The 15260-nt window shown below is 40.7% G+C and overlaps 1 protein-coding gene across 1 annotated transcript; it reads right to left on the bottom strand.

Moving 5' to 3' along the window:
• Positions 1–3347: 3347 nt before the first annotated feature.
• Positions 3348–11950, bottom strand: lmod1a (leiomodin 1a (smooth muscle); the record flags this gene model as incomplete). Its single annotated transcript, XM_080445175.1, has 6 exons — positions 3348–3529; positions 5044–5307; positions 5676–5975; positions 6937–7386; positions 8536–8929; positions 11708–11950. 6 exons carry the CDS (start codon positions 11948–11950, stop codon positions 3348–3350), a joined length of 1833 nt encoding a protein of 610 aa, XP_080301301.1.
• Positions 11951–15260: the final 3310 nt, after the last annotated feature.

Raw genomic sequence — 15260 nt, 5'->3', positions numbered from 1 at the left:
TGAACAAGATGTGAACACAACACCTCCAGACACTCTGCTAACGCTCTGATGTGAACAAGATGTGAACTCAACACCTCCAGACCCTCTGCTAACGCTCTGATGTGAACAAGATGTGAACACAACACCTCCAGACACTCTGCTAACGCTCTGATGTGAACAAGATGTGAACTCAACACCTCCAGACCCTCTGCTAACGCTCTGATGTGAACAAGATGTGAACACAACACCTCCAGACACTCTGACACTCTGCTAACGCTCTGATGTGAACAAGATGTGAACACAACACCTCCAGACCCTCTGCTAACGCTCTGATGTGAACAAGATGTGAACACAACACCTCCAGACCCTCTGCTAACGCTCTGATGTGAACAAGATGTGAACACAACACCTCCAGACACACACAAGTTACACATCGTCTCTGTCAGGTAGAAACCTTGCATGTCCGAAACCAGTGGTGTAAAAGTAACTAAGTACATTCACTCAAGTACTATTTTGAGGTACTTTTACTTTACTGGAGTACTTCCCAATTGTCTATACTTTTGCTTCTACTCCACTACATCTCAGAGGCAAATATATGGTGCTTTTACTCCACTACAATTATGTGAAAACTTTAGTCACTCGTTACTTTTTAGATTTAAATTATTACGTTATAAAACATACATTAACCACTTTAGCCCTATTTTACACCTAGGATGTTTGAAAATAGCAGATCTACAAGCTCACAGCGCGTCGCATCGCGACGCGCTGTGAGCTTGTAGATCTGCTATTTTCAAACATTTTAGTACTTTTACTTTTGGTACTTTAAGTACATTTTAATACCAATACTTTTGTACTTTTACTCGAGTACATTTAGAATTCCGGACTTTTACTCGTAACGGAGTACCTCTGCATTGCGGTATTGATACTTTTACTTAAGTAAAACATTTGAGTACTTTTTCCACCACTGTCCAAAACTGTTACTTTTCAGGATATGGAAATAATGACCTGTGTTTACAATGGATCCAATGCAGGTATTATTTAGTCACAAGCCCTTGTTAATACTTATCATTGGTTCAATATTTATAATTTAAAAAAAAACACACACACACACACTTAAAATTCTCTTTCAAAATGTTTCAAAACTACAGAAAATAGCAGATCTACAAGCATCACGACAAAAGTTTAAATATGGACATACAACGTTTTTACCAGACAGCGACGACACAATCTTTCACCGCTTTTCTTTTTCACTATAACCAGCACATAAATGTGTTTTCTTTTGTCAACTTCTCTAAAATCTATTCTTTTATTTACATATTTTAAATTTATACATACAGTTTCTGATAACGTTGCTACTTTCCAAAAACATCCTTGGCACTAGGACCCTGCAGCATTCGTTTTGGAGCAGTGCTTCTGTGATTTTGTTAGATTGTGTTTAAAGATTCTAACAGTTCTAACAGACAACAGAGCTACCAGAGATGTTGACATTCCTTTTGATATTTCAGTGTAAAAACATATTGAGTATATATTGTGCATTTTGTAACCATCATTATTTTGAGATTTGAGACAGTAAATCCACATTTTAGACGGGAAGAGAAATCCATGGAACCATTCCACACACAGACTCTATCGAAGACGCTTTGGAACATCAACCTGCAAGAGAGAAACATGAGTATTAATCATTTCTTCACCTTTTACACTTGAAAAGTCACTATCAATATTTTTTTAATCAACACACAGACGTAAAGGGTGTTCAATGGCACTGATTTATGGAAAAAAAATGCAGAAGCGGAAACAATTGAGTTAGCTGGTTTCTGCCGGACAGCAACACATTTTTAAAGATTCATGATTCAAAGATTTCCAAAAATAGCAGATCTACACGTGGCTCCTTTGGTCACTCTTTGTTTGATAGGATTTCATTCTTCAAATCATATTTTTGGATAGTAGAGTAATAGTAGAAGTCATTGTTATTGGAGTCTGATGGCTTTCAAAACACCATGTTAAACACTTCAAAAGCACATGGCATCAAAATGTGGGGGTTCTGAGTTAGATTTTATAAAGTCCATTATACCATGAGGGTATAATGGGGGGAGGCCCTGGTCCGGGGACCCCCAGGGGTCCTTGGGGGGCAAGGACCCCTGGAGGTCAACTTTGAGAACCAATGCTTTAATTTGTTTGCCAAAACAACTGATCTTCAAGCACAATGCGCTGTAAGCAGTTGTTTTCAACATGCGACACCATCATACTACATTCATACAGTATAAATGAGCTTGTAAATCTGCTATTTTCAAATAGGGTTAAAGTGGTTAAACTGACTCTGACGCTACATTGCACCCATTTTGCTGGTGGACCCCCTGGAAGCGCCTCAAGGAGCCCTGGGGGTCCCCGGACCCCACTTTGAGAACCACTACGGCCCTGACCTTTTGGAGGACCTTCAGCGTGCCGCTGCGGATGGAGTCCAGCAGGCGATCCCGGGTGTTCCTCCCTCGTGGACCGTGACCTTCCTGTTTACTCGGTGACAAGGGCGCGAGTGGCTTCCGCAAGGACGGCCCCTCTGACACAGGGGGGGCGGGGCCAGGAGGAGGAGGGGGAGGGGTAACAACCTGAGGTAAGGACAGGGTTAAAGGTTTCATGACATTCAGATTTACAAAACATTAAAAGTCTTTATCATGGTCCTTCAAACGCGTATTAAAAGGTTTTAACTGAAAAATCCACTCCAGTGAGCCATGGCAGGTTTTTATCTCTCTGTGTTCTGTGGCCTTTTCAGCTGCAATGAAAAAAAAACTATTTGCCTGCGGGGGTCGCTGTCGAGGGATTTTGCCTGTCAATCACCGCCTCTGCTCTGCCCCCCCAAAGGAGAAGGATAGGGGAGAAGAGGGGGCGGGATTAATGGACTGTGACGTCAAAGTCCAGGGATCAATCCCAGCACTTTTCTTTTTGCCTAATTATTCAGAAAAACTAAAAAAAAATCTAAAAAAAAATCCACTGAATGTGGAAACAGTTTTTTTTTGGGTGTAATTGAGATCATAAAACAAAAGAAAAAAAGAAAATCAATGTCATGAAACCTTTAAAAACTAGGCTTTACAAGAAAAGGGAAAAAAGACGATAACTAATGTGTCACAAAACTACCTAAAGTCAGAGAAAATGACCTTAGTTTTAGCCTTTGTCAATATGCCAATATGTTTTTTATTTTATTTGTGAAAATAGCCTCGTCAAATTGTAGATCTGCTGTTTCCAAAAAAAAAATTGGCTCTACCCTGAATACCCCACATTATAATAAAAACCTCAAACTAAACCAAATTAGCAAACCCAGGTTAAAAACGAAATAAAGCTAAATCAAAATTGAAATAAATAAAATAAGAACGATTCTAAACCATAATAACCTGAGGTCCAGAATGCCCAGCCTTCCCCCGTGCAGTGATTCTATTGGCTGTTGGTCCATGAGAAGAAGCATCCTGAGCAGCAGGCGTCTTCTTCTCCATGAAGTGAGAGAAGACGTTCCTCTTCTTCTTCTCCTGGTGAGGCTCAGGAACCACTTTGTTTGACCTCGCTGTGGATCACAATCACCATCAGACTCAGAGTCAGCTTTACTGTCACATCTTTACTATGAGCTTCTAGATCTGCTATTTTAGAAAAATCGTGAAAATGTGTGTTTTTTTTTCATTTATAACTCAAATCTTTGCTTCTGGGGAATAGAATGTCTTCTAAATCCTAACAATTATTCGAAAAAAATGTATGTTGCTATAATATCAGTGGTTCTCAAACTTTTGTTTTGTCAAGGACCCCCAAAATGATATATTTGGCGGCCACAATATTTTGTTCGAGGGACCTCCTGAAGCAAAGATTTGAGTTAAAAATGTTCTCTTTAAAAAAGAATATATATATTCAAAGATTTTCACACATTTTCACTATATTTCAAAAACAGTAGATCTACAAGCTCGTAGAGTGCCTGCAGATCTACAAGCTCACAATGCGTCGCATAGCGACGCATTGTGAGCTTGTAGATCGGCTATTTTCAAACGGCCAAAATGTATATAGGGCTGAAATGGGTAATGCATGTTTTGTAATAATAATCAAAATCTTCAAAGTAACTAATAACTAAAGTTTCCATATAATTGTAGTGGAGTAAAAGTACAATATTTGCCTCTGAGATGTAGTGGAGTAGAAGTAAAAGTATAGAAAATTGGAAATACACCAGTAAAGTAAAAAATCACACCCAGTGTGAAGTGGGCGGTGAGGTCACAGTGGTCATCACAGTGATGGAAGTTCACTTAAAGGAGGAGTTCACCCAAAAAAGAACTTATTTTCTATCAATTACACACCCCATGAAGCCTTGATTTCATGGATTTATTTTAGTTTTTGTGGCATTCCTAAAACAATAATTTGATGACCGTGTGTATTTCCGGTAGGAGACACAAGTAATCTACTTTGTGTCTCCTACCGGATACATTAGCCGGTAGGAGACGGGAATCTAATTATTAGCTTAGGAATGCGACAAAAACAAAAAAGAATCCATGGATTCAAGGCTTCATAGGGTGTGCAATTGATAGAAAATAAGTCATTTTTTGGGTGAACTCCTCCTTTAAAGAAAAGTAATATTGTGGACCAACCATTGTACACCCCTAACTTTAAAAAAAAACATAAATGTGTTTTTTTAAAGTGCATAGTCCTATTTATAGGGCTATGCACATGTGTCATGTTTCACTAGCCAATCACAGTCCTGAATAGACTGTGATTGGCCAATCACGGTGCAGGGTTAGGGGGGTACACTGGTGGCCAATCACAGCGCAGGGTTGGGGGGTGCAAATGTCCAAACCTCACATATAGCATGCTGAAAATAGCAGATCTACAAGCTCACAACGTGTCGCGCAGCGACGCGTTGTGAGCTTGTAGATCTGCTATCTTCAGCATGCTACCGAGTGTAAAATCTGCCATTACGACACCATCAAGGCACTGCCAACATACATTTTAGTCGACTAAATCAACTGTAGATTTAAATGGCATTTTATTCAAAAGACTATGACTAAAACTAAACCAAAATGCTGTCAAAATCAACACTGGTACCTGGAAGAAGATGGTGGACCGGGGGGGCCGGTGGTGGTGGGGGACGGCTTTTCTCCGCCCGTAGTTTCTCCGTCATGCGTCTCTGGCGCTGCAGGTCCACGTTGCGGCTCAGGACGTGGGTGACGGTCATCCTGGGACCGGCCAGCTCAAAGTGGTAGCCCAGCTTCAACAGGCTGGTGTTGTTCCTCAGCATCTCCGCCATCTCCATCTCCGTCTTCCCCCCACAGATGTGCCTCTGGTTGTGGAAGCGAAGCTCCGTGACGCCTGTTGGTTTTAAAGGCAGTGGGCTCTGAAAACGTTTTCATGTCAAGGACCCCCAAAATGACATGCATTTGTCTGCGGACCCCCATCTCAAAACATGTCGTGCCAGGGGCCTCCAGAAGCAAATATTTGAGTAAAAAAAAAATTGGCTTTACAAGCTCAAGCTTGTATATCTGCTATTTTTGAGTAGCCAAAGTATAAAATATGATTAGAGTGGTTAAAATGATTGAGACCCTATATAAACCAATTCCTTGATATGAGAAGAAAAAAAAAACACTTCAAGAAAAACTCAATTATTTGATCCATCGACAAAAGTAATCAATAGAATAATCGCTAAAAGAAATGAATGGATAGTAACTAGCGCCCCCTACCTGTGTTATTCTGTATGGCACAGATCAGGGCCAGGATGCCCGTGCTGGTCATGTGATTAGAGTCCAGGTTGACGCTGGTCAGAGACGGGTGACCGCCCTGCAGGGTGCGGGCGACGGCGTGCGCCACGCGGTCGTCGGCGCGGGTGTTGGCCAGCGCCAGCGTGGTGACGCGCGTGTTGCGCCGCAGCGCCTCGGCGAACCGCACCAACGTCTGGACGCTGACGGCGTCCGAGTTGTTGAGGTTCAGCTCCGTCAGAGACGGGTCGTTCCTCCTGACGCGCTCCAGGAGCTCATCAAACACTGGAGGAGGAGGGAGTATATACTCGGCTTATTTACCGTACCACAATGTAGAAGATATATACATCACAGAAAATAGGCGATCTACAAGATCACAATGTGTTGCCAGATTTGGTGTAGGCGGAAACAAGCGGTCAGTTGTCAACTCAAGTCCGGTTCTCCAAGACAGCACTCTAACTTTTTCTGTGCCAAGGACCCCCAAAATGGTATGTATATGGTCGCGGACCCCCATCTGAAAATGTGTTGTGCCAGGGACCCCCAGAAGAGAAGATTTGTGTATTTGTGTATTTCAATATTTTTCAAAAGAAATCTTCAAAAATAGCAGATTTAGCCCCGGACGTACCCCACTTTGAGAACCAACCCATTAAGACTGGGAATTTATCTGTGTCATTTTATACATTTCTTTGGCTATAAAAAAATTGCAGATCTACAAGCTCATAGCGGGGCACCAAGTGCTATATAGGAGCTTGTATTTATTTATTTTTATCGTGGAAAATGTGTGCAAATCTTTGAATATATATATAAAACATATATATGTTTTAAAGCAAACATTTTTAACTCAGATCTGTGCTTCTGGGGGTCCCTGGAACAACATATTTTGAGATGGGGGTCCGAAGCCAAATATCATTTTAGGGGTCCTTGACATGGAAAAGTTGGAGCACCACTGATATACAGTAGCAACATACAGTTAGGATTTAAAAAATATTTCTACCCCCAACTAACTACCCCCAAAGATTTGAGTTACAAATGTTCGCTTAAAAAAATATACATATAAAGATCCGCACACATTTTCACGATTTTTTTAAAATAGCAGATCTACAAGCTCATAGCGCGGCACTTGGTGCCGCGCTATGAGCTTGTAGATCTGCTATTTTCTTGTACATCTGCCCAAAGAGATCTTCAAAATGACACACAGATGCGTTCCTGGATTGAACAGGTTTTTTAAGTGGCTCATCAAACATACTTGAAACATCGACAGGCTGTTCTGTTGCTGATTCCTCTGTCCTCCTGCCTCTTATCTGGACATCGTTACTGTCACACGTGTTCCCATGGGAACGGGCCATACTGTCACACGTGTTCCCATGGGAACGGGCCGTGGTGTTCTGGAGGGGGGCTCGGCCACGTTCCTCCTTCTCAACAACCACCACGGTTCTCCCTCCTGAGGAGGAGGGCAGCAGCTCTTTCATTTTGGGAGTTTTTCCACCGCCGTCCGCCTCCCCTCTTTTCTCTCTCCTAGTCTGGTGCTGCAGCTTGGAGATCAGATCTTTGGTCTTGCACTCCGTCCTCTTATCCTCCTTGCTGGCGCCTCGTTTCTCTTGCTTGGCGTCGTTCTTTCTCTGCAGCTTTGAGATGAGCTCCAGAGTTTTGTTACTATGGACCCTCTTTTCTTCCTTCTTGCCTCGCTTAGTGTCACCTTCACAATCACAATCAGGTTTATTGTCACATCACAGGTTTACAAGTTAAAAAAGTGGGTGAAATGTGAGGAAACGTTATTTCCATAGAAAGAAGAGGGGTGGGGGGGGGGGGGGGGGCAAGTGGGAAGGGAGATCAAACAAGAGAACAACAAAAAGGCCAAACAAGTTATCTACATCAGGAGTCTTCAAAGTTTTCAGGCCAAGGACCCCCTAGCTGAGAGAGAGAGATGAAGCAGGGACCCCCTCTATAGGGCATAGCAGTGGCGGCCATTTTCTGGTTCCACTTCAAAATACTCAATGCATTTTTCCCATTGACATTTCCAAAAATATTTATATCAATTAATTTAAGCCTAGAATCAAGCCATCCAGGGTCCTGGTGAATCATGACCATAAAACGTTTGATTCTGTGAAAAAAACCTTTTTGAAAATGGCAAAACAAAGGGTATTTATTAAATATAGTATATCATATAATTAAATATAAAATAAAATAAAATAACTTTTATTAATTTATGGTCATGATTCACCAGGACCCTGGATGGCTTGATTCTAGGCTTAAATTAATTGATATAAATATTTTTGGAAATGTCAGTGGGAAAAATGCATTGAGTATTTTGAAGTGGAACCAGAAAATGGCCGCCACTGCTATGCCCTATATTGTATAACATTGTGCTTCATATTCAACTTTTTTTGTTTACGTGGTTCTGCTCTTTTTTCCCTCTACACCGATAGCTCTTTGCCAAAAATAGCAGATCTACAAGCTCACAACGCCTCGCAGCGCGAGGCGTTGTGAGCTTGTAGATCTGCTATTTTTGGCTAAAGTTCTCCTCAGAATAGGGATGCTAGGGTTCAAGTGGTTAATGTAAAAAAAAAAATCATATCACACAAAGATTTGGCGGACCCCCTGTAGTAACTCTGAGGACCCCCTAGGGGTCCCGGACCCCCTGTTGAAGACCCCTGATCTACATATTTACACTAGAACCTGAGATTAAAAATATGACGAAGGTGCCTGAGCATAGCAGCAATGTATACTGTATGATATACTTATGGACGTTTGGTTAAGGTGCTTAGAGAAAACACATTTAAAGCACAATAAAAGACAAAAAGTCAGCGCGTTATACATGGGATTGAGGTGCAAAGTGTCAGTGCACCTTTGACCTCTGTGTGATGGTTACCCTCTCGGTTCTTATTAACGACCGCCTCTTCTTCTTCTTCCGTTTCTTTCCTGAAGTATTTTTTGTCCTCGACGTCTGTCACAACCTCACAGTCCCGCCGCTGTTCTTTGGCCTGTCGTTCCGCTTTACGATCACACGCGTCCTTATTTACATCCATTTCAGATGGGCTCATGTCACATAGTCTGGTGTCACATAACCTGGCGTCAGATAGTCTCGTGTCGGACGGCCGTGCCTCCGCGGTTCCTCCTGCGTTCCCGGAGCCAGATGAGTCACCTGATGGTGACCAGGTGTGTTCATCGTGCGGTTTGTCCTCCAGCTCGGCGTCCGCACGGCTCCCTCTTCTCTCTCCTTCATCTCCGGTCGTTTCGCCCTTTAATACGACACGGAAGGGAAAGAAACAAATGACTCAAACATACACTGTGAAACTCAACCTTTTTTTTAAAGTATAAAATCAGGCCTAATTGGTTCACGTGCGTTTTGTAGCCTAATACAAGTTTTTAAATAACTGTAGTGGGGTAGAAGTATAAAGTATTGAAAAATGGACCATACTCAAGTAAAGTAAAAGTAATTCAAAACTACAGTTAGGCCTGACACAATTATTACATAATCAATCACCTGATCGCAATTATTTGAGATAATCACCAAAAAAAAATGCATAATCGTCATAATCATTTACATGTTGAAAAATGTTCTTATATTTTCAAACATTTTCAAAAATAGTGGAAATAGCAGATATATATATATTTTTTTATTAACTCTCTCAGTGCCAATTAAATAAATATGAAATATGTTCATACTGTGCCAGCACATTTTTTTTTTTCAAAGTAAAAAAAAAGTGCTTAGGAAGCGAGATACAGCCTTTTTCAGTTATAAGTTAAACAAGGAGTGGATGGAGCTGCAAATCTTCAGATAGTTCTGGCACTGAGGGCATTCAGAAAAAACTCGGGATAACTCGTGGCTTGGCACTGAGAGACTTAAGTTATTAAATAATGTAAGTTGTGTGTCATATCTGCCTGGTGGTGCGCCTTGTGTTTATGAAGCCTAAAAGACAAACAGAAATAGAATTTTTATTCATAACGTTCAACGACAGAAACGCAATTAAATCGTAAATCGCAATTATTCGAGCGACAATTTATCGTCAAGTAAAATGTCATAATGGTGACAGCCCTATTTACAGTACCTGAGTAAATATACTTAGTTACTTCCCCCTGCAGTGCTGATGAGTTAGAGCAGAAGGCAGTTAGTTTACAACAGGCTGTTAGGAGCAGAGATGAGAGAACCTTAAAAGGCAGCAGAGCTGGCAGGAGGAATGTACTTAGTCTTCAAATTAGGCAGTGGAGGAAGAAGTACTCACAGTTTGTACTTAAGTAAAAGTATCAATACCGCAATGTAGAAATACTCTGTTACAAGTGAATGTCCGGTATTCAGAATTTACTTACTTAAAGTACCAAAAGTATAACTACCCGTTTTGCAGAGTGTTCAAAATGTATACAAATCTTTTTGAAAATAGCGGTGCGACGCGTTGTGAGCTTGTAGATCTGCTATTTTCAAGTAGCAGAAGGATATAGGGCTGTGTGGTTAATGTATGTTTTGTAATAATAATCTAAATGTACAAAGAAACTAGTAACGCAAGTTTTGAAATAAATAATTGCAGTGGAGTAAAAAGTACAATATTTGCCTCTGAGATGTAGTGGAGTAGAAGTAATTGGAAATTCAAAGTAAAAGAAATACCTCAAAATTGTATTCAATTACAGTACTTGAGTACATGTACTTAGTTACTTTCCACCACTGACAGTGGGCCTACATTAGCACCACAGTTTACTGTCCTGTCTTCAACATGTACCAGTGTTTAATATACCTTTATGTAGCAGATCTACAAGCTCACACAGCTCACCACTATAGTGTCTCTAATCTGGGGCCAAACACTCTGCAACAATAACAGATCTACAAGCTCACCACTATAGTGTCTCTATTCTGGGGCAAACATTCAGCAAATATAGCAGATCTACAAGCTCACAAAGCTCACCACTAGCGGTAGCTTCCATATTCTGGGGCAAACATTGGGCGAAAATAGCAGATCTACAAGCTCACAAAGCTCACCACTAGCGCACCCTATTCTGGGGCAAACATTAGGCAAAAAATAGCAGATCTACAAGCTCACAATGCGTCGCATTGCAACGTTTTGTGAGCTTGTAGATCTGTGTATTACCAGCTGTTTTTGCCAAAGAAATTTGGTATAGACTAGAGGTAAAAAAGGAGGGGGCCTACTTTAAGACCCTGAGGGACTCCAGTCAATGAAGTGGTTACATATTAAATATGTTAAATAAACACTGAGGATACAGTGTACAGTAAAGTATAATATAAATAAACACTGAGGATACAGTGTACAGTAAAGTATAATATAAATAAACACTGAGGATACAGTGTACAGTAAAGTATAATATAAATAAACACTGAGGATACAGTGTACAGTAAAGTATAATATAAATAAACACTGAGGATACAGTGTACAGTAAAGTATAATATAAATGTATTTAGTTTATTCATATATAATGGGCCTAAAGCTCCATTCACACCAATTTAACAAGGACGTTATTTTCAATACAGAAAGACCAGAAAGATGTGAAATTAATCCATTTAGACCTGGAACGCATCTGTGTCATTTTAACATTTCTTTGGACTATTTAAAAATAGCAGATCTACAAGCTCATAGTCCCGTGCTATGAGCTTGCATGTAGATCTGCTATTTTTGAAATAATCTTGGAAAATGTGTGCAAATCTTTGAATATATATTATGTTTTAAAGTGAAACATTTTAACTCCGATCTGTGCTTCTGGGGGGTCCCTGGAACAACATATTTTTAGATAAATACACATCATTTCCGGGGTCCTTGTCCTTGACATGGAAAAGTTGGAGCACCGACTGATATAGCAACATACTGTTAGGATTTAGAAAACATTTTTAGATATGTATTTGGTCCACGGACCCCCATCTCAAAATGTTTAGTCCCAGGGACCCCCATGAAGCAAAGATTTCGCTTTAAAAAATATATATATATATTAAAAGATTTGCAAAAACTTTCAAGATTTTTTGAAAATAGCAGATCTATAATACTAAAAGTATAATAATCAAAGTCCATGCTGCAGACCTCCTCGGTGGACATTTCTCTCTGAATGAGCTTCTTGGTCTGCTGCTCACAGAAGTCCAGCATGGCCACTCTGTTGTAGCGCACCGACGGCTTCTTGTCCGTCTGGTTCCGCTGACGCAGGCCCACCGGCACCGACCCGTCCGGGTCCAAGTCTATCATCTCCTGGCTGAGCTCCTCCACCTCTGCGGCCGACAGGGAGGCCAGCAGAACGTCCACGTTGTCCTCAAAGTCTCCCTCCGACATGATTATATAGTGTTATTCTATAGTTCTATAGTGATGATATTATAGTGTCGTTATCATAACCCAGTTAAGATGTTCGACCCCGATGGATGAGACATGTTTGTCATGTCCTCTTGGAGAAGCTTTGTTCCCGCTCTTTATAATAATCCCTCCTGGAGAAGAGGTTGTACTTTTACAGCCCAAAGTAGGACTTAATGGACCGGAGGGCCGTCCTACTTTGGCTGCATTGGTGGAAAAGGTACTCAAACGTTTTACTTAAGTAAAAGTATCGATACTGCAATGTAGAAGTACTCTGTTACAAGTGAAAGTCTGGAATTCAAAATTTACTTGAGTAAAAGTACAAAATTATTGGTATCAAAATGTACCAAAAGTAAAAGTACAAGAATGGTTTGAAAATAGCAGATCTACATATAGATCGGCTATTTTCTCTTAGCCTATGTATAGAATAGGGCTAAAGTGGTTTATATATGTTTTATAATGTAATAATTTATATCTAGTAGTATAACTAGTAACTAAAGTTTTCAAATAATTGCAGTGGAGTAAAAGTACAATATTTGCCTCTGAGATGTAGTGGAGTAGAAGTAAAAGTATTGAAAATTGGAAATACTCCAGTAAAGTAAAAATTGTACTTAAGTACAGTACTTGAGTAGATGTACTTAAATTACTTTACACCACTGCTTGGATGTTTACTACAACCTCCGCCTCTCTCTTCACTCCCTTATTTGGAGCAGAGCCTGTGGACCAATGGCTGTGTTGGCCAGAAAGTAGTCAGATTTTGGAGTTGAGTAGAAGTAACTTTGTTACAACTACTTAAAGAGGCATGAAACCCCAGGCTGATTTCGTAGTTTGTTTTCCAGTTCAGGTTAAAAACAGGTTATTATGCAACACAGTTGCACCAAACAAATGAATAATGAGTGTGTTGGATTGTCATAGGCTAGGGGTGTCCAGAGCCAAGCATGATTATTCACGTACCTCAAATCTAACACCCCCATTATTAATTTGATGGTGGAAAGTAACTAAGTACATTTACTTAAGTACTGTACTTAAATAAACTGTTGAGGATTTTTTACTTTACTGGAGTATTTCCCATTTTCAGTACTTTTACTTCTACTCCACTACATCTCAGAGGCAAATATTGTACTTTTACTCCACTACAATTATATTAAAACTTTAGTTACTGTACTAGTTACTTTTCAGATATTAATTGTGATATTATGAAACATACATTAACCACGTTAGCCCTATTTTATACATAGGCTATTTGAAAATAGCCGATCTACAAGCTCACAACGCGTCGCATCGCGACACGTTGTGAGCTTGTAGATCTGCTAGTTTCAAACATTTTAGTACTTTTACTTTTGGTACTTTAAGTACATTTTGATATCAATACTTTTGTACTTTTACTCAGTACATTTTGAATTCCAGACTTTTACTTGTAACAGTACTTCTACATTGCAGTATTGATACTTTTACTTAAGTAAAACATTTGAGTACTTTTTCCACCACTGCAGGTATATTCCACTTATATTCGGAATGACTGCTCAACTGACCTTCTTGTCACCTGACAGGGGGAGTTTCCCCGGTAGGACGTAGCTTCTTATCACCTGACAGGGGGAGTTTCCCCGGTAGGACGTAGCGTGTGGAAGGAACACGTTATTCCAACCAGTTCCTTTCCCCTCCATCAGGTGCCCCGGCTGACCAGGGGGAGGCAGTATAGAGACCAGGATTACTGCATGTTTTTTGTGAGGGTACCCCACCCAGGGTATGGGCACCGATGACGTGGAGGAGAGGACACGCCCCCAGCGCCCACAGCGTCCCCTGCGGGAATTGAACCCAGGACCTTTTAGCTGTGAGGCGACAGCGCTACCGACTGCGCCACCGTGCCATTTAATTTTGATTATTTTTAATATAAAATCTTGTATGCAGGAGAACCTTCGAGTAAAGCTTGAGTAATATTACGGAGAGAAAAGGATCAAAGCATTTTTAATAGAACAAATGGATTTTATTCCACAATATAAACTCCAACGTCTTTTCACGAGCCCCGCCCCGAAACATCCTCCCCCCCCCAAAAAGACAGGTAAAAGACAAACACCCCATGCTGGAGCAGTCAATGTATGCGGCTTCAATCCTTCCTTCTGCTACATCGTTTAAGCCCCGTTCCAGCTCCCGTCGCACAGACGGTATCGCGCGGGCCAAAAACGGACGATCTACAAGCTCAAAACGCGTCGCGTCCGCGACGCGTTTTGAGCTTGTAGATCGACCGTTTTAATGCCCCGCGCGACGCCATCGTGCGCTAGAGCATAAATTAGGCATTATGACATCTCATCTATTCAGCATTCTGTACATAATTAAACAAACAAAACAAAACAAAACACTCGCTAAAGCACCAACACATCAGCGGAGAACCAAGCCATTTTTTTTTAAGGTAAATTCAGACAAACGTTATTGCTCAGATAAATAAACCTAAAACCTACAAAAAACAAACAAACAAACAAACTGGGGAATAATTATATTAAAGATGCAATGTGCTAAACACCGGGTTTAAAGAACAACAAACAAAAACCTTGAACAGAATTATCTTTTTTTTTTTTTTTTTTTGTCCCTAAGGGATCTGGGGGGAGGGGGGAGGGGGGGGGGTTGTCTCTGGTTTTGCATGCAAGGAGGGTTTTTCCAAAGATAAGATAATTATGGTTTTATATAAAGCTTCATTAATTAACACTCCATCGTGCGATGGAGCATATAGAGGTCTCTTACACACCGGGGTGGTTTTATTATCATTATAAATGCGATACATAATTGCCCTAAAATATATACTTTTTAGAACGGTCGCTTAATGTCACACGAGTACATCCACACAGAACGGGAATATTATGCAAACGATAAAACGGAATTAAATGGAGAGAAATAAAAAATAACGGAATTGTAATTCGGAACAAAAAAGGTAGATTTTTTGACTTTCTGCACCGGGAATGAAGGCTGTATGGACGAGGCATCCACTGTATCAGTGGTTCTCAAAATGGGGTCCTGGGGGGTCCCTTGAGGGGCTTCTAAATGGACCCCCTTACAGGTCTGTAACTCTGAGAGTGTACATATGGAACCAAATGGACCCTTACAGGTCTGTAACTCTGAGAGTGTACATATGGAACCAAATGGATCCTTACAGGTCTGTAACTCTGAGAGTGTACAAATGGAACCAAATGGATCCTTACAGGTCTGTAACTCTGAGAGTGTACATATGGAACCAAATGGACCCTTACAGGTCTGTAACTCTGAGAGTGTACAAATGGAACCAAATGGACCCTTACAGGTCTGT

The sequence above is a fragment of the Gymnoscopelus braueri genome (assembly GCF_963280865.1).
Source record: "Gymnoscopelus braueri genome assembly, chromosome: 12".
Lineage (NCBI taxonomy): Eukaryota > Metazoa > Chordata > Actinopteri > Myctophiformes > Myctophidae > Gymnoscopelus > Gymnoscopelus braueri.
Note: the sequence above shows the minus strand (reverse complement) of the source record. Positions and strands in the feature narration are given on the sequence as shown.